The 23,371-nt window shown below is 41.5% G+C and overlaps 2 protein-coding genes across 2 annotated transcripts; both read left to right on the top strand.

The window, feature by feature from the left end:
- The first annotated feature begins 13,161 nt into the window (after window positions 1-13,161).
- Window positions 13,162-16,600, top strand: LOC109641941 (C2 calcium-dependent domain-containing protein 4C-like). The gene is made up of 3 exons (XM_020106540.2): window positions 13,162-13,777; window positions 14,301-15,084; window positions 15,197-16,600. The coding sequence occupies exons 2-3, from the start codon at window positions 14,332-14,334 to the stop codon at window positions 15,746-15,748; spliced, it is 1,305 nt and encodes a 434-aa protein (XP_019962099.2). The 5' UTR covers window positions 13,162-13,777; window positions 14,301-14,331; the 3' UTR covers window positions 15,749-16,600.
- A 2,145-nt stretch (window positions 16,601-18,745) lies between these two features.
- Window positions 18,746-22,401, top strand: fem1a (fem-1 homolog a). Its single transcript, XM_020110469.2, has one exon. The coding sequence runs from the start codon at window positions 18,945-18,947 to the stop codon at window positions 20,796-20,798; it is 1,854 nt and encodes a 617-aa protein (XP_019966028.1). The 5' UTR covers window positions 18,746-18,944; the 3' UTR covers window positions 20,799-22,401.
- The last annotated feature ends 970 nt before the right edge of the window (window positions 22,402-23,371 follow it).

Raw genomic sequence — 23,371 nt, 5'->3', positions numbered from 1 at the left:
ACCAAACAATATGAGATTACACAAAGAATTGTTAATTATTATCAATAAGTAAGATGATTGCACCTTTTTATTCCACTGGGGGAAGATTTGTCATCACTATTCATTAATCAGGATTTTTATCAAATGTCAAGTGCTTTGATGCATAAACAGATGAATAGTTCCAGAGCTAACATTTATCTATAGATCAAGGCTATTAATAATACATTAGGGGCCGTAGCCTAAGACACCCTGTTCTAATGTCCACAGGAATTAACTTAGTAAATATCAAAATACCCTTGAAGCTCTTTCAGCACACAACAACCTTTTCTATGCAGAAAATATCTCCACTCTAATGGGAAGACAGAAAACAATCCTGGAAACTCGACAGCAACAGTAGAGCATGATGTCACCTTGTTTTATGACACATGACAGATCGATAATCGTACAATCTTATAAAAGTAGAAAATACAACTTGCTGTGAATTAACCAAACTGTATATTGTTTTTAATGTTGATGTGTTTTTCTGTCTCTTATCAAAGGTGCACCAAATCTTACCCTCTCATAGAAATCAGTCCCATGGTGTGTATTGTTTTTCAACAAGATCCAGGAATTACTTTGTGGGAAATCTGTGAAAATCTTAAAGAAAGTGAAAGAAAATCCTGGATCTGACCCCTTTTTATAGGTTCTTCCCTGACACATCGTATCATTCCACCAAGTTTCGTTGAAATCAGTTTAATGGTTTTTGTAGGATCTTGCCAGCAAACAAAGAGACAGGGGAAGAAATATAACCTCCTTGGCAGAGGTGATGAGCTACATGAGTCTTAGACTCGTTAGTCTTACCCATTAGATCTATATCATCATGAGTAATGTCACACTCCTGGTGGTATGAATGAAGTGAGGAGTTATACATTTGTCATGCCATAAATACAATTCCATTAAAGGCATAATTGTATGGCAAGGCGGGAACAAACAGAAATTGTTCAGTGCACAGCTGACATCACATGAAAAACGTGTGTTTACAGGTGGACCCATTCATTAGGTGGAGATTAATTTGAACAGACAGATATGGAGAGACATGTGATCTGCCTCTCTTTTTCCCTCAGTTTCAGTTCAGTGAGCTGTATATGGACATGACATTTCTGCACTGCAGATAAAGAAAGAGCCCCACATCCTTCTCTCTGGTTTAAATATCCATATTTACTTTTTGGTATCACTCAATGTACGAAAAATAGCATTTCCTGTATGGTATTTACTAAAGCGCATTCTTCATAGGCTCATAACATTGGTCATTTGCATAACAGCATGAACATCATCACACACACATGCACACACACACGCACACACACACACACACACACACACACACATTGGGTCATTGACAAGGGACCCATCTGTAGTCTCAGACAGGCTAAAAACAACATAATTTAGTCTTTGTAAACAGAAATGATGCAAGTGTCTATTTGCATGTAGAGATGATAGATCCAATCAAAAATGGTCACTGGAGACACATTCAAATGTCAGGTGTGAACTGACGCACTTCGAACTGACGCACTTCGAGCTGTCCACTTGTGATCGAATGTTGATACCAGGTCTAAACAGCCTAATTGGTAATGGGCAGGTTGAAACCTCCACTTCCTCCCATTATATGAAGCTAAAACATTCTTGACCTAAGCGCATTCATGTGACACTGCTGACCTGTGGATTATTGATCAGGAAGTGGAGCCATGGTAACAACATCCCATACCGACCTGTCCAAAGGTCAGTCTCAGCTGTCAATCATGACGTCTTACCCCACTTTCAAGTAAATAATTAAAACCAAGCGTATCAGAAACATGAACACACAGACACACATCAGTGTGATAAGAGCTGACAGAAACCATATATAGATGTTTCTTGCACATCCTATCTGCTAACACGGAGGCAGTGTTTATGGCATGAACTACAGCCAGCCACCAGGGGGCGATGTTTTGGCTTCACTTTAGAGGAGTTGTCATGATGTCCTCCCATATTATATTGTCATTGGGCAGCTGTGACAAAAGAACATGTGGAAAAGCACAAATGTGTCCAGGTTTTTTGGTAGTAAATGATTTCTAATTTACGCAAGATATAATCCATTAAAAATTACAACAATGGCTTTGTAATGACACCCAGGTTTGCTGGCACCTATCACCAGATAACTGGAGGCTGATAAGTCTCCAACTGTAGTTTGTGGGAGTGTTAACAATATAAATAAATGCAGGCTCTGTTTTGTTAAGTGTTATTGCCTTAGGTCCTCCTCCATTTCACACAACACACACAAAGGCTGCCATTGTGAGCAACTGTGGATAGGGCAAGAAATATCATTGGCAACTGGGACGCTGAACTTTTATATGGAAGGCAATTAGCAGGATAGTAAGGGGAGTGCTGGTCGTATTGACCAAGTGTGTAGACTTGTTTTAAACACAGAAAACAGCTCTGCAGAGAGGACTCACGTACAACTGAGAAAACATTTAATGTGAATGAGTCAGTGCATTACGCAAGCCAGAGAGCCAGAAATACCATCCAGCAATCAAAGGCAGACAGTTGGTTAAGACTAGTCATGTATTGTGTGTGTAGGTTTTTTTTAATGCCCATTAACATGCATCTCAGGTGATCTGATCACAAGGGGGCTCTCTGAGGACAGTTCAGTCACAACTCACTTTGACATATTCATTTCAGCAGTGGAACATAATTGTTCTCAGCTCTGATTTCATCGCGCCCCCAGATATTAGATATTATTATAGAATGTGATGAGCAGTTATCTTTAATCCCCACTTTAACTAAACTAAACACATGTTTGAGCTTTGGCCATATTCATTAAGCAGCATTACAAACACATTTACAGCATGAGATGTCGGACCCTGAAGCTTTTATTCCTGCAGTTTCAATGTAAAACCATCCACAGACTCCACAAAATACAGACATACCACTGGAACTAGTTTTTTTTTCTTCACTGAGAAAACAATCTCCTGCCCCCTGAAATGGGAGGACAGGTTTCACAAGATCCAGAAGACAGCTCGCTGTTTTAAAGAGTTAATGTACCTTCAGCTGTTTTCAGGCATGAATTCTAGAAAATTGGGTCCCAACAGTTTCCCTTTCATGTATGAAGATAAGTAGAAAAAGCAGGAGATTGTCCGGGTCAGACGCACAACAACAGGAAAATGCATTCAGGTGAGGGGTGGTGAGGTAAGTGTAAATGCTGCTGTGGAAATCATACTTTTGTCTACAGCACATCGACACCAGCGCCAGCCCTTACCATGAAAATCTGCTAAAACTCACTCTTTCCAAGTTAACATCTCTGTCAACCCTTTAAATCCTGAGATTTAATCCTGAGTTTTATTCTGACTTTTTCAGTTTTGCGTCTGTCGCATGTTAGAACATCATCAACACACCTATTGCTGTGAATTGTTTAGGACATTTTCCTGCTGTATTTCCATATAGACTTTCAGACATTTTACAGGGTGGCTGACAGGAAAGGTTACAGATAACTCGGACATCTGCATTTTTAAATACACTTGTAAGATACTTGTACGCTTGAGAATATACTATTACAGCTTCTGTATACTTCTACTGAACTATATGTCAGAGAAAAATATTATATATTATATACTTTCACTTTATTTTACAGTTTTAAACATACAATATCTTCAGCCCTTGTCCCATTAGGCTGTGTGTACTCATGGTTGCTAAGCTACAGCTGAATTGTTACCGTTAAGGGAAGGGGTTTAATGAATGGTCAGTCGGGAAATACCCCAACATGTACAAATGAAACGACTTTCTTATATGCTTTATAATATTCCACCACAGGAATACATACTAATGATATAAAGTCATGGACAGCAGCTTCCAATCTCAACCAAGATTGAATTTCCTCCAAAGAGCAGCACAGTTTAATTTATCAGGGTATTCAATAAAAATCTCTACTTCCCCTTGTCAAAGTATTTTTCCAAACGTTTTTCAACATTGTTTTTATTGACATCTGTCGATTATCACTGAATTCATTGTGACATATATTATGTGGCTTATCAAAGTAACAGATTGAAAATATGAACGGAATCAAGCCTCACAATATGAATAACATCTTGACATGAAAATGTTCTCCAGCCAAACATAAGCGGCCATGACTCTTTCCTCTGACCACCAATTATAGATGTTATTTTTCTGGAGAGCAGTGCTGTACATCTCCAGCCGCGCTGCTACCTTTTACCCCTCACCACTTCTATGTCGTACATAAAAACCAGCAATCAGTCACTATTGCATGGTGAAGCAGAGCCATGAGTCATCCACGCGTTGCCCTTCTAAAAGGCCAGTGAGAGCATTGTTCAGGAGTCCATGGAGACTTGAGCCTCAAGGGTGCTCGTTTCATTTAATTCTCTCCTATTAGCTGAGTACTTTGCTACCGCCATTTCCTCCTTCTCCCCCTCTGGCTTTTTGTCAACACTCCAGAGTCAATTCTGTCTTTCTGCTGCAGATAGGGGATTAAAACATAGTCAATATATACAAAATGTTATTTTCCTGTAAAAAAAAAAAAAAGAAAGTGCGCAGAGCCAAGGACAATCTGCTGTTCAAAGGCAATGTGTCATCAGAGGTGTCAAACCCAAGCTAGAGTCCCATGGCACCACAGTAGTATTTTTATTTGTCCTGACAGGCTCAGTGTTATGAGTCACTGCTGAAAAGCAACTTCAAACTCAACAGAAAGACCAGTCGACCATTCTCTGTTGATTTCAGGAGAAGAAATGACTCCGGGAGGACGGACACAGCAGACACACATTCAACTATTGACATCTGTTGATTGTGGACCCAATCAAGCCTCTCTTGTCTCAGGGCCAATCTGCGACCCTCATTATTTATACATCGATTTACTTGTATTGGTGATGAACCCGTCACTGCCATGTTTATCTTCTTGTCAGAAATATACAGTGCAGCATTTGGTCGCGCCTTCTTTTCCCTCTGTCTATTTGAGAGACACTGTTCATTGCCAGCATATTGTGTAAGGATTCATCATGCTGCCGTTGTTGACAGATTTGACTGTCACACAATTGTCAAAATGCCACGCAGTCACAAGGGAAAGAAGAGAACACACACACAAACTCTCAAGTATAAATGCTGAGGGAGGGGATCCAAAGAAGACAACAGAAGGATTTCATCTTGTCTGTCAAATAGAAGTTCTTGATGAAAAGCATCAAATAAAATTTTTTTGACATTTAAAAATAAGTAGATAATTGAGTCAGAGGGAAGAAATTATAGTAACTCTTAAAGGCAAAATAGGTGACTTTGAGTGACATAAAGACTGCAGACTGTGATGAAGTATTATACCAAGACTTCTCAAGGTGTTAGTTATGTAGGTATTGATTCAAGCTTTGCCCCCAACCATCCAACCAGAGGGGACATTCCATCTTCATGCTTCTTCATCACCATTACCAGTGTTAGGGGAAAACGTCACCTTCATATCTTAACAACATGGTGCTCCTCTTCCCCTGGGGTCAAAAGTCTATTCCTCTTGTTCACGATGAATTTAATTTCTCTCTAATCCACTCATTCTCATTTCTCAATAACATTCTCCTGATTGAAATGCATTTAAACTTTTTGAGGTTTTGCTCCTGTTCTCTCTTTTGCATGCAGCCTCACATAACCTCTAAAAGATTGGAGAATATGCAGTTTTTATATTTATAAGCAATTTCAATAAAGTTGGAGGAATGAGCTGTTGCTGGAAGCTGTGCCCCTCAGATGATTTTAATGTTTTTTATCATCAGATGGTTTTGGGTTTATTGCAGCAGAGAGAACTGCAGAGAACATCTGCTCTATGTTAACTCTACGGAAGTGACATAAAATGAAATGACTTTCAGGCTATTTCTCCCAACTGTTTTACAGATGGTGCAGGTCCACTCTTCACTTTGTACATACTTCATCTTGTACTGTCTTCACCCCCTCTCCATCTGTCTCCTCTTTTTTTGCCTCCTGTTTGTCGTGTTTACTTGTTCTATGCACACTCATGGCTTCTGCTCAGCTGGTTTGTATGTGTGACAATCCTCAAACAAATTTAGCATCATCACTCTGAAGATCAAGGCTCAGCATCACAGAGATTGTTTCTCTCTATAGAGGTGTGTGTGTGTGTGTGTGTGTGTGTGTGTGTGTGTGTGTGTGTGTGTGTGTGTGTGTGTGTGTGTGTGTGTGTGTGTGTGTGTGTGTTGCATGGGTGTTTTGTTTACCTTGGTGCCCGGCGGCCCCGAACCAGATGGGTCGGTTGTCTCAGAGCCATAAAAAGGATATCAGTACAGCAGCAGGATGAGCCACATGGCAACCAACTCACATATCCGACAGTGTATTCTGTGCTCACGCTGATAATTACTTATAGGTCCACATGTGCAACACAGACTCCGGTAAAATGAGGTTTACATTTAAAGTAAGTGAAGGAAACCTGTCACACACACAGGTTTATATGTTTTATAGACGCAGAAATAGCTATATCAACAGTACATCATCATCCCATCATTTAATCATAATTCATTCAATGTGAATTGCTGTTTAGATATATTTAGTGTTAGATAAATATTCCCCATTTTTAAAATCATGTGCTGATTGTTGTGCTGCAGCAACAGGAAGTGCCTGGATTCTTTCCACACTCAAACTGTTCCTCCTGTACCAGCATGACTCAACTCAATACCATCCTCTTCATTTATCTTAGTGGGGGCCATGACTCACACTGAAAGCTTGTGACTTTATTGTGGGCCATTATCTACCCTTATTACATACATTATATTCTACATGATGATTTCTGTAGTCCAACATCGTTGGTAATGTTTCTAGTTTCAATCAAGGAGGAAAACTGTGGTTGGGTTTACTTTCTACAAAACATACAGATTATAGATCTATAAATCTGATCTACTCTTTTGGGAAATGGTTTAAATGGTGAACGCCATATCTCGGAGTGTTAAAATGGGATTTCTTCCCTGACCTACATCCTTTCATCAAGCTTGGAATCTGCCAAACAGTTTTTGTGTAATCTTGCTCATCAACACACACAAACCAACAGCAAACAAACAAACGGACAGAGGTAAAAACATAATCCCACCGGCTGAGGTGACAACAAATATCTAATGAGAATCTACTAATTTAATCTAATCACGTTGTTGGACTCACACAGGACAGTTAGGTGGATGCAGCAGAAGCAGAGATACCATGTTTTTTTTATGTCATTCCTTCCTCATCCTTGTCAAAAACCGATCCTTACATTACCAACCCTCAGAGCCTCATACTGCCAATAGTCTGGTCTGAGATTCATGTGTGCTATGCTAGTCAAGGCTGATGTAGCCTCGAGCAGAGACGTGGAGCATCGCCACCTGGTGGCTGGCTGCAGTATTGGTCATAAATCCCGCCCTCTCCATGTTAATCAGAAGGCGGACATGGAACATATTACAAAGTCAAAGTACATGTTAAATAATTTTTTCTCAAATATGTTTTCTTTCATTTGAGTCAGATCTTATCATGCAGATGTATGTTTAAGTGGTTTGTTTTATTATTTAAGTCAGAATTTTTCACTGACAAATAGGGTGAGACGTCAAGATTGACAGGTGAGACTGACTCACGCTTGGTTGAGTGCCTGTATTGGGATCTCACTACCGGGCTCCATCCCCTGATCCCCACTGCTCAGACTCTGGGTGCTCTGTGTTTGTATCCTGAATATTTTGGCTTCATTTCTGGATAATGGGAGGAAGTGGAGACACGTTGTCCATCTTTATACACAGTCTATGGACCCAGCAGTGACATCACTTGAGAACAATAGGTTTTTATACTGTGTAAAATTATGTTTCCTAATAAAACTGTGACAAAAGGTCAATAGCAAGAAAAATTACCATTTTGAATTTTTAGTCAGATTTATCATTTATGGAACAAGAAAAATCTGAAAAGTGTATTTTAATGAGTGTATTTGACTGAATTGCATTTAATTAAAATATGAAATTGAAATTTTCCAGAATATCTGACTGGATCATAATACTAATTTGATACATTTAAGTTTTTAGTGTTTCTCAGAGGAGAATTCAACCACTAACATCAGCTCTGAAAGTAATGAGTTCTGAAATCAGCAGGTTCTGTCGTTGCCATGTGATATGGGATCATTTTTTGCCTATAAAGCCCATGTGACAGCCAAAGCACATCCAGTAGTGAATACACTCTAATGAAGGAAAGCTGTTCGAAAGGTGTGGGTGGACTTGAACATTTCTGTCTATTGAGCCCTGTGTCCTATTTTTAGGCAACAATTGTTCTGGTATAACATATAACTGAGAAAATATAACTGCTGGTTGACTTGACATGGTGAGTTCTCCCAATTTCATTTCTTAGTTTTCACATCTATGGGAGTAATGTCACAGGATTACGGATATGAACATCATTCTAGGTGTGCATATTGAAGTTTAAAAATATTTAATTGCAGTGTCACAGTGTCAATGTAAATACAGTCACACTGCTGCTTATTAGGCAATGTATGTTTTTAGATAAAGAAAAAAAAACTCTTTGCCTTAAGAGCAACTTGTCACCAGTGCTAAATGTTACTCTTAGGATACTGAACCGTTTCTCCAAGAAGGAGCACAATCCCTTTCCTGAGGAATAAGGTTAAAAGAAAAATACTTCAACCAGCTCATCCATTGTCAGGACCAGTGCCTTGACTTCTCTGGATCAATTTGCTCAATTAGGAACCCTACAAGTCAAAGGGCTGAGAGGTTGCATGAGCAGAAGCTACAGCATTGAAACATGAACAATGTGTTCTGGAAACCTCCAGCTGCAGGTATAAATTATAACTAAATATCTGTACAGCCATGCCAGCGGTTCTGAGAGGTTGTATCGAATGTGTACAAAGATGGACGATATGTCCCACTTCCTCCTGTCATAAATAAAAAAAGCCAAAACATCCGAGATATGGGTTCTGCCATCTTTCCCTGGTGATGTCATTTGGAGCTAAACTGTGCATTAGCGATCAGGGAGTGGAGCCAATGAATCAAGATATATACCGCAGCCGGCCACCGGGGGGTGATCGCGATGTTTAGGCTATAGTTTTGAGGAGCTGTCCCTCTTCATATAAAGTAATTGAAAAATAATCTCACATCAAGATCAATCAATCAAATATTATTTATATAACCCATATTCACAAATCACAATTTGTCTCAAAGGGCTCAACAAAGTGCAACATCCCCTGTCCTTAACCCTCAGATCAGTGACACACACACACATGAAACTGATGAAAATCATGGATGAGAAGGTTGAACTGAAAAATAAACAAGGACATTTAGAGCAGCGGAGAGGGACACATGTTCAGTAGAAAAAAGTCCACACTTTTCCCACTGTCCAACATTAGTGGCGATGATCCATAGGGATCAGCTGATGATCGGTTGAAGTGACATGCGCTGTTATGCATGTCAATATACTGTCCTGAAGACCTACAGAGGGAGTTAATTGGAGCAAGAAATGGTGTTGTCGATCCTGTAGGTTGGGTTGAACAGGTTGTGGGAAGAATCAGATAAGTGTGGAAGGCCTCATTATAACAGGCACACCAGCCTTGATCCAATTAAAACTGAGTCCCATTACCTCGCCTGCTTGTACGTGTGTTACCTCACACACACACAAACACACGCACATGTTCATACAGTGCCAGTGCTGGCTTAATTGATCCTTTTCATGTTTGTTTTAGAGAGATGATTTAGAGAATATTACACAAGGAAGTGCATTATCCTCAAGTATTCATTATTTCAGCATGTTGTGTACACTGTCACAGAATAAGGTAAGACTCATGCTGTGCTGTGACTCCTATTTTCCCATGCTACAATTTGATGTGCAATCCATGAATAAACCATGATTGCATGATTAAGTAAAATATCAACAGTGACTAGCTCTCCTCTCTGCTTACTAGTGTTGAGTAGGAACTGACTGCACAGACTATTGGTGACACTGATGCCAGTATTGCATAACAGGCAATAGTCCAATTAGGTTTTTCATATTTTTAATGGTGACAATTAAGCCAATAACCCAGTTTTTGATTTATTAAGAAATGATTATTAGGCCAACATGGTAGGATTATTATTTGTGTGTGTGCATGGAGAGGTCTGAAACTTTATCTCAATCTGTGTTTGTTATTTGTAAATTTGTAAAAGAATCCACAAATTTGTGATTTGCTTACAGAAATGTAATCAGAATGTGGATGTCCGTGTGCATCAGATTTGTAAACATATAAAGAATCTATAAATGTGTGATGAGATTTTTGTTGATGTCTAAGAGAATAATTAATGGATCTTAAAGAGAGAGAAAAAAAATCAGACAAGTTTAGAGCACTGATGTTTATGAGTGTGTGACATTTGGTGCAGATCCAATTAAAATCTGGATCTAGTGAATTTAATTTTGGTTTCATAAGGGGACTTTCGGGCCTTGCCGAAGGTTCACACTCTAGTGACATTCTAGTTTCTTCAGTAAACTGCTTGTACCTTTTCTTATTATTTTTTAAATATAGTCTGAGGCTGAGCAAAGCTGCATCTCTGAGGAATTGAGTCTGACAAGCTGAGTCTGAAGTGCGGCCTCATGCAGAGGACATGCTCTTTCAATTTAAAACACCACAGTCTTTCCCTCATAGACTTTTAGTGTTGTTACAGCTTTATGCAACTGGTTTGGAGGTAGAATTTCTCTATGGCAACAATTAATAGTTGACTGGTCAAATGTCTAAATGGGTGTCTCGGCCGTGGAATGAATCATACCCCTGATGTTCTAACTCAATGGTTCATCACTAATCTATAATTGACTATATCTTTTTTTAGAAAAATAACGTGGGTCTCATTTGCATAAGTTCTTTTGTAGAGCCGTCATTGACAGCACTCACGGCTGAGACACGGCTGAGTGTTTTTGATTTCCAGGCTCACGCACCTGCATGTTGAGCTCCTCCAGCTCAATTGACTTGCCTGTGGTGCATCAGTGAATCGGTATTTTCAGGTCTTGACAATAATATTTTTTTGGTCAACATTCGGTGCAATAAATAGACAGAGACATTTCATTTGATAGATTCTAAGATAAATGTTGTGTTTGTTCACAGTGAAGACAGAAACTAATAATTGTTATATAATCATTTTTGCAGCAACATCTTCCTCAGGTCCTAGATGAAATGTTTGTGTTTTTCAGAACTAAGAACCTCGTAACTGTGGCTGATAATCCCTTTAATTGATATTTCTATCGATATCTTCCTGTCTTTAATCCCAGCTCTATTGGAGCTGCTCTGTGACCTTCAGATCAAACTGTAGTTGTACTGAGCAGTGGAGGATACCGTGTAGTGACAGTAAACCAGAGCAGTGTTCTCTGTGGAACTACTCTGTGGTTAAATCATTTCAAAGAAAATGTCTTGATTAGATAAAAATAGGAAGAAAAACCTTTCAATAAATTAGTGAAATAAATAGAAATAAATAAAAGGGAGTAATAATGTCAGTAATTTCAATGAACAGATTGTGTATGTGAATATTCATGGTCAGAAGATAGCTGATAGGCTCCGAGATTGTAATGTAAGATACAAAAATAATTTTTTTCAAGACTTTACAGCATAAAATTGCAACTGACACTTGCAGAATGATTGTACATATTTATAGAGAGCATACAACAAGTAACAGTAACAACTGTATTCATAATGTGGTGGGCAGTAAACATTTAACATTTATACGATGGAGGGATCATGTTTGTAACTGGTCCAGTAAAACAACCTCATATTTGTTAGCCATTTTAAAAAAAGCTGCAGAACACTGACTGGTCCAATTGACTCCTACGAGATGGCTGCTCATACCATGACAGATCCACCTCCACGTTTAACACCTGGCAAAAGACATTGTGGGTTGGAAAATTTTTTAACAGAAAATGGTCCAAAGAGAAAATGAATCTGATTCATCCATGTTATACATTTTCTTTTCAAACACACAGTATGCAGATATGTGTCATGGTGTTTTACCACTTTATGTACTTTAACACTTTTTGTGATCAGATCTGCGGTCCAGCCATGGCTTGTATGGGCTTCCTTATGTTGTTTTGAAAAATCGAATAAATAGTGACTGTCAGGGATCATTTCACTCAAGCTCAAAGTGATTAATAACAAGTAACAACTTCAAATACTTGGTAACACTTTACACTAGACCCACAATTTAGCATGATAAGCATTAAATGAATGAAAGTGTCACATTACAGTTGTTTTAAGAACAGTTTACAAATGTAATATTGTACACTTGTCAACAAGTATTTTATCTATAAGAAGTTATAGTTGTTGACACTTATACCTGATTACAATTACAACATTTACAGGAGTTTAAGAGAGGCGGGGCGGTAATCGAAACAACGTTCAAAATACATACGCACAGAAAGGATGAATAGGCTATAATAAAATGTTTTAACATGGATATTTGTTATCAGTTAATCAGCTGGTACGTTTTTCAATAAATCAATTAAGTATTTAATCTATTACTTACATCAATACAAATGTTTGACACTATTTTCTGAGTGATGTCTTGAACTTGTTGAATATGTCTGACCAAAGGTTCAAAACCCAAAGATATCAGGTTGTTGTCTAAACCAAAATTTGATGCCAACTTAAAAACAAACCTAATTGGTTTAACAAATCAATTATGTTCTTTCAAATCAAAGTTACCACTTATATATAACTTAAGCAAAATTAATTAATTTGTGTGTTGCCGATTGAAGTAATTTTTTAAGTTGGTCCAACAGTTTTTCATTTACTTATCAACTCGTCAATGAAGGGACAAGTTGTGTGGTGGGGTGTGAAACACGTCATCTGATGTTGCAGTCCTCAGATCAGCAGGGCATCGTGCTCCAGAGCTTAAGTCCAAATCTGCCACAGGCAACTTCAGAGGTTCTCTAAATCTGAAGGCTCTGGGGGACATGTCTTGGCAGTACATCAGTCGCACGTCCATGCAGATCTATGGACAAACACTGGGATTTTGACAAACCATCGAAGAACGAGTCTAAGCAAGTGGTGGGGACATCAGAACAGGCACAATGTGAGCTCTGCTGTTTGATCCACTAACTGCAGACTGTAATGAGGCTTATTTGACAACAATTTCCTGAAGCAAGGCAGAGCCGCCTTTAACTTCACACTGCAGTTTCATTTTAGATTGTGATGAAAACAATGCTGCAGTTTATTTGTCATGGTGTGTTGATTTTATTTTGTCGACTTTAAATACAAAAGCTTTCTCTGTCATTAGTGTATAAAGTGAGTTCAGATGGTGCATGCGAACACAACATTGCCACTACAAATCATCACCACCTTGTCTCTAGGAAGTCCAATTATGAGGTGTCTGTCCGTGTGCGCCGTGCGTTATGGAGATAGATGCTCTATCTGGCAACAATGCACAAGAGAACAGATCTCACGTGAACGCCAAATGAAATCACAGAGACGCTCCGTTTGAAAATCAATGAGGCGTGAGATCTGAAACCCACATAATTTGAGGCACTCTGTGGGCGATGGAACAACTGCCTTTAAATTAGTTTTTTTTTCATTTACCCCTCGTGTCTGCGCAGGGAATAGTTTTGCGATAAATATCATGGGAAGGTTTCACACCCTTCTCATTGGCTCACAAGTCGCAGACCCCCGTCATATAAAGAGAGAGTGCCCGATCTATAGCAGCCTTTTACCGCTGGCAGCCGTTAAAGGATCACTATTCACCTTTTACGCACGGGTTGGCTGGAGAGGCTGCACAGGAGCGCACGGCGGTGATTGCTATTTTCCAGAGGAAAAGAGTTTTAAAACCAACAGGTAGGTATATTTGATGTTAAATTTGCATCGCGAAGGCTGTGAATGTGGCTTTTGTTTGAGGGGAAAAGTTATTTTGACTTTCCTCACTCGTTAATTTGAAAGATTTCAATCAGAATTTTAATTGAAAAGATAAAAGTTTGATTTGTTGAAAACACATTTTAAACTTAAAAAGCACTCTATAGATCGTTTAGGGGAAATGTATGTATAGTTTATATTTTAAATCTCACTGTGATGCACAATGATTTTAAATCAAAGACTTAAGGTGCTTTCTGGAGCAGCTTAAACACATTCAGTGTCTGAATTGTGAAAGAAATGTGCCTCTTGGCTTCAACATGAATATAAACTCTTCATCAATTCATGGTTCAAGGGGATATTTCTGCTATTTTATGTAAGTTTAAGGTTTATGTCATATTCGGAGCAATCTTTTGTGAATCTCTACAAATAAATGAAATTCAGTTGTTGTGGCTCTTTATTATGATTAGCTGTGATGTCTCCTCTTCAAGCATCATTCCTCTGTTCACAGAAAAAACTGCGGCTGAGGCATTTGAGTGGGCATGTGGCTACTGGAGAAACTCCGTAGCTCTGTGGAGAGTAGTAAAGGGACACAATCTGAACCCCCGCAGACAGTAGAGGCCATTCCCATCTCTGTTTATGCCAATGTCCTCACTCCAGACAAGATCCCCGACTTCTTTATCCCCCCTAAACTTATCTGCTGTCCACCAGAGGACTCTCTCACCCCAGAACCTCAGCTCCGTTCCACCCTGAGACCTTCAGCCTCTGACCATGCCATTTGCAGCCAGAGCCCCAGAGCTCGGAGCAGCAAGAACCCCTGCAGCCCTCGCCTCTTTTCCCGCCTGGGGGGAGACGCACGCAATCTGCAGAAGTCCGCCAACCGTCACATCATCCAAATAGAGAGTGCAGATGAGCCAGGTGCTGGTTCTGTGGACAGAGTCAGTGTTGATGTCAACACCAATGCAGACCCTCAGTCACAGACTGCCATGTCTCTGCCGTATGTCCCTAAGGCTCAGACCTCCTATGGCTTTTCCACCCTGGTGGAGTCTCCTCACACCCGACGCAAGGAGAGCCTGTTCCACAGCGACCCCAGCAGCCCGCTCACCTCCCCAAACTCACAGAGGCGCTCCCAAGGGGGGACTCTACTGGCCCCTGCTGACCCCAACCCCTACCGCTATTTTAGTGGTGGAGAGAGTGACACCTGCTCTTCAGCAGAGTCGTCTCCTTTCAACTCCCCTCTCCTGTCCCGCTCTGCCTCCCTCTTACGCTCCATCACCCAGGAGACACAAGCAAAGGTGAGGATTTGGGTTTCTATAGGTTATCAATGAATGTGTAACAAAAATTGTTTTCGTGCTTGATCAACATGCGGCCTATTTCTGTATGTTTACTTGTTCCATCTCCCTCTAGGTGTCCCGTGCCAAGCGCTCCCTGGCGCGCCACAGTTCTCTCTCAACCGATGAATGCAGCTCAGCAGACAACAGCCCCAACATGCAGCGCCGCCGCATGCGCTGCCCTCCCTCTCCTGCCTTCAGAGGATGTAAGAGCAGCGGCCTGAGGGGCGCAGCGACACACCTCCTGCAGCGCGAGCATACTGTCAACCTCCACAAGGGGGGGACACTTAGGCTGAGCACTCACTATGACCCAGAGGCAGCTCGGTTGAGGGTACGCGTGCTCACGGCAGAGGCCCTCTATGACAGGCAGACAGATCTCAAAAGTATTAATTGCTGTGTGGCACTTTACCTGAACCCTGGCAAGCAGCAGAAACAGAGAAGCACCATCATCAAGAACAGCAGGAATCCAGTGTTCAACGAGGACTTTTTTTTTGACGCGCTGCCTCAGGCAAAAGTGAAGACTCTGGCCATGAAGATAAAAGTAGTGAACAAAGGAACGAGTCTGAAGAGAGATGTGCTGCTAGGAGAGAGGGAGGTGCTGCTCAGCGAGCTGCTGGAAGCCCTCTAGGGAGCTCCTGTCAAGACTTGGTGAAAACAAGCAGCTCTGCACCTTGAAGGCCCTTTCTTCTCCAGCTACCTTTTTATCCCTCCTCACAGATCTGATAACTACTGGACACGTGAAAGCATGGTCATGACAAGGGAGTTTTATCTTGCACACTGTGTCATGTACATCAAAGGACACAAAGCAGCGGACGCGGTAGAATTAAAGGTCCAACTCTACTAGGTTCATGTTTTCACAGAAGTCGGTCCAGGTCAAACAAAGCACCATTATTTACATGTTTACCAGTAAATGTGAACAGTGGATCTGTGCTCCATGTTTGTGTACTTCTCTTTGTGTATTGAGTTACAGTGTTGCCTTCTCTGATGAACGTTGTGACGTGGCACTGTTTGATTTCGACCGTGATGCAATGACGATGCTGTTTAAGCTGGAGCTGTATTTTTGTAATAATGCGGTAAAATAACATGTGTGAGTTTTTGCACGTACCTGTGGAAATGACTAAAGCCATGTGTGTACTTGAAAGAATTTATCTTTGGGAATTCGATTTCAAATGCTGTGGATGTAATGTTTATATAAGTGTTGTTATGTTGTATGCTTTTGGGTCTTACAAATAAAAATACCAGACTCACTCTTGTGTTTTTTTTTCTTGCAGTAGTGTCTCAGTGATTTTCATCTGCTAATAATTCCTCAGGATCAAGTTGGAGCCCCGGGAAATGCTTATAGACCCTCCTCTGTGCTGGGTGTCATTTGTGAGGCTTTTAATCATGCTTCTCTAACCACAATATTGTCTGTGTGTGCATTTAAACTCCCTGTTTAATTAACCAAAAAAAAAAAAAAACATGTTTCCTGTTCAGGCTGCCCCCAAGTGAGTTTCAAATAGTTGTTAAGGGGCAGCACGTAAAATAAAGGCTACATCTCTCTCCTGAAACTAAGGCTGACACACTCTTTCCTGCTTCAAACACAATTTATGTGTGCAATGAAGATATACATTGATTTATATGTTCAATATATGGTTGATAAATGTGTATTTTTCCTGCAGGAACAGTCTGAACGAAAAACAAAACTACCTTGTCATCGACACTGGTTGTCAGGCACACTGGTTGCCAGGCATACAAGACAGAGCAATAGCCAAGTGTGGATCTTTTGCCTCCTCTACTGGTAAAATACCAGAAAGACACTTCACCAAATCCTAAAAATTAGTCAAGTTAAAGTTTTGAAACCATTTTTGGCTACTTTTAATCAACTGTCTTCCGCTGGGTGCCTTTTGTGTTTTTTCTGCCCATACATACCTAGACAGGTGCTGTTATGACCCAGAAGGAAAAATATATTTCATTAAAAAATATAAACACTCTGAGAACACGAGGCTGATTTGTATCCAGCTCTATTTGCTTAGAAAGTATTGAAATATTTCACAAGAATGCGTGTGCACAATCATATGTGAGCTCAAAGAAGATGAGAATGTTTTCTTTTTTTCTAAACTTGACCTATAGGATTGCTGCATATTCAGTGATGAATGTTTGATATTTGACATAACATTTATCTTGAGGCCAGACATCCTATAAATGAAATAAAAATTACACCTTCTCATATACAAAAACACTTAAAAGATCAATATGCAAACTTTCCCTGCATTTCCTTCATGCATGACCACTGTTATACTTTTTTTTAATAGTCCATACATTATCTATACCACTTATCCTTTGAGCTGCCAACTTACATTGGCCAGGAGATGGGGTACACCTGGTGTACAACCTGGACAGGTCGCCAGCGTATTATCCAACAAATATATAAAGAGAAATAACCACTAATATTTGCAATCTGCATGTATTTGCCAGAGTACCATGGAAAAATCCATCAGCCAAGCAGAATACAAAGCAGGAACTTTCTTGCTGTGAGGCAACAGTCACCACATGTTTATCAAAACAGTATATTTTTCAACACTGTCTATTCATTATTATTGTAAATTTCCAATATGCATATATATGTGACCATTAAACAAAGTGTTGATTTAATCTGGATTTATTTTTGTTTCCACTCCATTAAATAGTATTAGAGACAGGAGTGCTTGCTTTGGGATGCGGCCATCAGCATCTTTGTGATTCTGTTGTTGTCCTGTCATTACACCAGAAACATATTCTGTGAAGGTTACTGACTTTTTCACACTAAGGTTTATATTCCGGTTAATGTAAGGTCTTGGCGTTCATGTTCAGCATCAGGCATGTCAACATTCACGTCAGTATTATGGCCCCTGCCGTTGTGGAGGAGGATAACGTCCTGTGAGCTCTTCAATTCACTGTGGCAATGTTCAGATCAGTTAGAGTGTACTGTAAAATGATCAAACATCTTAATACTCAAAAGTTACAAGATCCAGATTTGTATCCGCAACAAATTGCACACACTCTAAATATCAGTCACCTAAATATGCCTAATTTTTTTTCATCAAGATCCATGAATTATTTTCTGATAAATTCATGAAAATGGTGAGAAACACCCAATCTCACAATGTTGAAAGAAAGCTTCCACCACCTGATCCATAATAATGATGTCCCTGCCTCTGACTGTGACACTTTTCCACTTTAACTTCCTGTGGCAAATAACGCACTAACTCTACTAAGCACTTTGTTTACTTACAACATATTGAACAATCACCCCCATGGTGCTTATAGAATGTTTTTCTATTTAATTTGAGTTTCCTATTTTTATATTTTTCATATTCATACTTGCACAAGTAGACCACATCAAATCCCTTACTCTCCATTAAAGAGCTTTTCCATTAAACTCCTGCATTAGATGAGAGGAGCCAGTATCAGCTGACTCAGCTCCTGTCTTCACCATAATAACACATCCGAGGAGCTGGTTGGTCCGAGCGACCATAACAAACGAACCGTCAGCTGGTGCGCCGCTCGGCCCACGTGCACCACGGGATATGTAGTTGCTTTCTAAGCGAACGGCCCGGCTCTCCCGGAAGTGGGGATTCCCTCAAAACTACGCCACCCACAACGCCTCGCGGAAATCGCAAACGTAGACCTGTCAAACAACACACGCCATCTTGACAGCAGCCTCAAAATGGCAGAAAGATGTGGGACAGAAACCGACTCCACACCGAGGTCCCGGCTCTGAGTTGTCTAGAGGCGGACTGGTCAGTTTGAACACGACCCGGCGGGTATGGGGCTGGAGTCCAGCGCGGCAGCACCGAGTCTGTAAAATGGACATAACGACGGCGGTTTTCAACGCGGCCAAAGATGGTAAGATCAAACTTATCCAGAAGTTACTGGGCAACAAAACTCCCGAGGAGCTGGAGGCTTTAGCCGAGGAGAAGACCCAGGGAGGCACTCCTCTGCTAGTAGCCTCCAGATACGGACACTTAGAGGTGGTGGATTACCTCCTGGAGCACTGTAAAGCTAATGTCGAACTCGGGGGCTCGGTTAACTTTGACGGGGAGACCATCGAGGGGGCTCCGCCGCTGTGGGCGGCTTCGGCAGCCGGTCACCTCCCCGTGGTGAAGACGCTGCTGAGACACGGAGCCTCCGTGAACAACGCGACGCTCACCAACTCCACGCCGCTTCGGGCCGCCTGCTTCGACGGACACCTGGAGATCGTGCGCTATCTGGTGGAGCACAGAGCCGACATGGAGGTCGCCAACCGCCACGGCCACACCTGCCTCATGATCTCCTGCTACAAGGGCCACAAGGAGATCGCCAAGTTCCTCCTGGACCGCGGCGCCGATGTCAACCGCAAGAGCGTGAAAGGCAACACCGCCCTGCACGACTGTGCGGAGTCGGGCAGTCTGGACATCATGAAGATGCTGCTCAAGTGCAACGCCCGCATGGAAAGAGACGGGTATGGGATGACTCCGCTGCTCGCTGCCAGTGTAACAGGTCACACCAACATCGTGGAGTATCTGGCTCACCAGCCTCGCACCTCCAGAGAGGAACGCATCGATGCACTTGAACTCCTTGGGGCTACTTTTGTGGACAAAAAGCGTGATCTCTTAGGGGCGATGAGGTACTGGAGGAGGGCCATGGAGCTGAGGCAGCCAGGGGACAAAGCTGGATCCCTGGCCAAGCCTCCACCTGGTCCCCCAATCCCTGCTTATGGCTGTGCTCAGGAGGTGAACACAGCTGAGGACCTGGAAGCTCTGATCACAGACCCAGATGAAATGAGGATGCAAGCTTTGTTGGTTAGAGAGCGCATCCTGGGCCCGTCCCACCCAGACACCTCTTATTACATCCGCTACAGGGGAGCCGTGTATGCTGACTCAGGAAACTTTGAGCGTTGCATCAGCCTGTGGAAATACGCTTTAGACATGCAGCAGAGCAACCTAGACCCTCTCAGTCCCATGACAGCCTCCAGTTTCCTCTCCTTTGCAGAGCTCTTCTCTTTTGTCCTTCAAGACCGGGCCAAAGGCACCTTGTCGACACGTGTCACCTTCCATGATCTGATGACCGTGCTGGGGAAAAGCGTGAGGGAGGTAGAGAGAGCTGTGGCACAGAGGGACAACCCCCCAGAGGCTCCACAGTTTACCAAGTCCCTCTCCATCATCCTCCACCTTATCTTCCTGCTGGAGAAGCTGGAGTGCAGCACGGAGCAGGAGCATCAGAAGAAGCACACAGTGTATCGGCTGCTCAAACTGAACCCTCGGGGTCGGAGCAGCTTCACTCCTCTGCACATGGCTGTAGACAAGGAAACGACTTCTGTGGGCCGCTACCCGGTCGGCCGCTTCCCCTCCCATGCGGTGGCAGCACTGCTGCTAGAGTGTGGTGCAGACGTTGATTCTCGTGACTGCGAGAACAACACGCCGCTGCACATCGCTGCTAACAATGGTTGTCCAGAGATTATGGCGTTACTTATGAAGGCTGGGGCTCACCTTGACGCTACGAATGCACAGAAGAAGACGGCCTATGAGCTGTTGGATGAGCAGAGCAGTGGGCACCCGGCCCTCTACCCACTGAACTACATCACCCTTCAGTGCCTTGCGGCACGTGCAATTGAAAAGCACAGACTGCCCTACAGAGGACTCATCTCTGAGGAGATGGAGGCTTTCATTGAGCTGCATTGACTTCCACTACTTTCCCCTGACGAGGAACCTCTGCACTACTCCTCATATTGTCCCCTTTTATTTGTATTATGACCTCCCACAAACACTGTCCTCCACACCATTCTCTTTATTGGGGCCCCTTATTTGACTTCTGCTTTGCTCCTGGCCCCAACATAATTATGGTCAGACAAACCATAGCATAAACATCCAGCCTCTGGGCTTAAATCTCTGGCTGAGACCTGGTAAGGTATCGGATAATTCTCACACAGACTTTTAAAGTGACTGTTGGTTTGTACTACGATTTACATCTGGGGAAACAGCCACTTGGTACAGGCTTAAATGTTTCTCCTACTGAAAACAGAGTTATAGTATGATGGTGCTTGTGTGTGTTTGAAGGTGGCTGGACTGAAGGAGGGATGGGTTTAAGTGTTGCTGATGGGACGCATCTGATCAAACTATTCTGATAACATGCATAAAAACAAACGGTGAATATGACAACTCACTTGTTTTGCTAATTAATTCGAAAAGGATGTATTTGAACATACTCATCACCCAAACTGGATTGCTGGCCTGGTTCTACTTACTTTAAACCATCTGCTATGCTTCTGTGATAGGGGAGGGTGTTGAATTCATTGTGCCAAATGTCAGCTATGGAGTTTTGTTTCAGACTTTAAATGGGTGGTAAAATGAAAAGCAACTCACTTATCTTGCAGATTAGAAGCAGGAGTTGTAATCTAAAGTGGGGAACTTCATGAAACTGTTCGTCCAAGAAGATCAGTAGCTGGAATAGTTTGTTATTTCAGACTGCAACATGATTGCATGGAGAGTCATTGCTTTAAACAGTATGAGATTGGAGATAAAAAGAGCTGGTACCACAGTTGGCTAACACTCCTCCCAGGCATTAATAACCTATGCAGATTGTGATGTTTCAATCAGAGACAGTTTTCTTTTCATGCAAAGGTTCACTGCACAAACAGATTTTACATGGGAAAGGACTATTTTTCAATTTCACATTTTCATCTTAACATGACGAGTCAGATCTGGGGCTGCTTCTCTTGACAGTGATTTTTTTATCCTCTGAATTTATGAACTAAGAATGTTTTCTATAAGTTTCTGCCTATATCCAAATGAACAAGCTGAAGCCTAAACTGTGCCTACGTCCCCGTGCTTATGGGATATGTCACAAATTCAGTATCAAAGAAGCAGCTTCAGAAACAGGGCATCTGTGGTGATATCAACAGAACTCACACCATCCTGTTGGTATCCAATCAACTATCCAAAGCCATGTTTTAATTCTGTTCTGGAGTGAATTTTCCATTTAACCTCAAAAGTAGTTCACAGAGATGGTACAGATGGTGCTCCAGCCATCCCCTGCATTGTAGTTTTATTTTAAATAGTCTCTCTTTAGTTTTTCTTGTGTTATCATGAATGTTTTAATTTGTCAATCTAATGCTAAGAACCACCAAGTTGAATGCACACGGAGAGGCCCCATAAATCGACAACTTACATTCAGGCTATGAACTGTTGCTGCCTTCGTCTCTCTTGGCACCGATTCGTTTAACTGATGATAACTCAAGAACAAAAGTGTGTTGGAGATACTTGAATAAAATTCAGTATCACAGCAGGATGTGTGCGCTGGTTTGTGGCTTATCTCAGTGTCTTTTCTACATGTCATTTGGAAAACGAGTTTTAACTATCAGAAAACTAAAAATGAGTCTGTGCTTTTACCAGTCACTAGTTCTTTACTTAGAGTGCTGTTGCTTACAATTGCAGCATTTGTGTTAATAGCGTCATTACGCATATTTAGATGGATTGAAATGGTTTCAATAACAAGACATAAAAACACCACCAGCCCATCAAAGCAGCCAGGTCTATAAAAAGATCTTATTTAGAGAGTGGGAGACACATTATTTGAGTGTTATATTAGCACAACATTGGAAACATATCATTTAAATTCATCTCTTTATACTAAACAAGGGCTTTCCACTGCTTCGCTAACATAAACGCGAGGACACCGAAATAAAGCATAACAGAAACATGATCTTTCTGAGTCCTGCTCTCTTAAAGTATAAATAGAGTGCAATTAACGTCACTGCTGCGGGGCAGTGGTAGAGACAGGGCACTTACCCTTCTAATTTTAGGGCTTTTGCCCTAGCTTCAACTCTGAAAATGGGAGAAGTGTAACGCTATACAGTCAGGCAGGTCACGGGGGTGACTGGCAGAGACAGTGCACAGACAACAGAGGCTGCATTATTCAGACAGGAAACAGAAACAATATGGGCTGATGATTTTAAAGATGACCATTGGTGTAACATTAGCTGAATGTAAAAAATAATTATCTGCTTTTGTTGCCATGCATTGTTTGTGCGACTGTGACAGGTGTCATGTTGGCACGGTTAGCTGAGGAACTCCAGCTGGTAAATGGGGGCACAAATGCTTGTGACAACATGTACAGCTCAGGTGTCATTAAATAAAACAGCAACGACATTTAAAACGTCTTCCGCAGAGGAGTGATCATGATATGTAGACACACATTTAGATTATTAATCTTGGAAGAAGACTATTATGGCAGGATGTCAAAAAACAAAAATTTT

The sequence above is a fragment of the Paralichthys olivaceus genome, chromosome 16 (assembly GCF_024713975.1).
Source record: "Paralichthys olivaceus isolate ysfri-2021 chromosome 16, ASM2471397v2, whole genome shotgun sequence".
Lineage (NCBI taxonomy): Eukaryota > Metazoa > Chordata > Actinopteri > Pleuronectiformes > Paralichthyidae > Paralichthys > Paralichthys olivaceus.
This window is presented reverse-complemented; position numbering and strand designations above follow the sequence as displayed.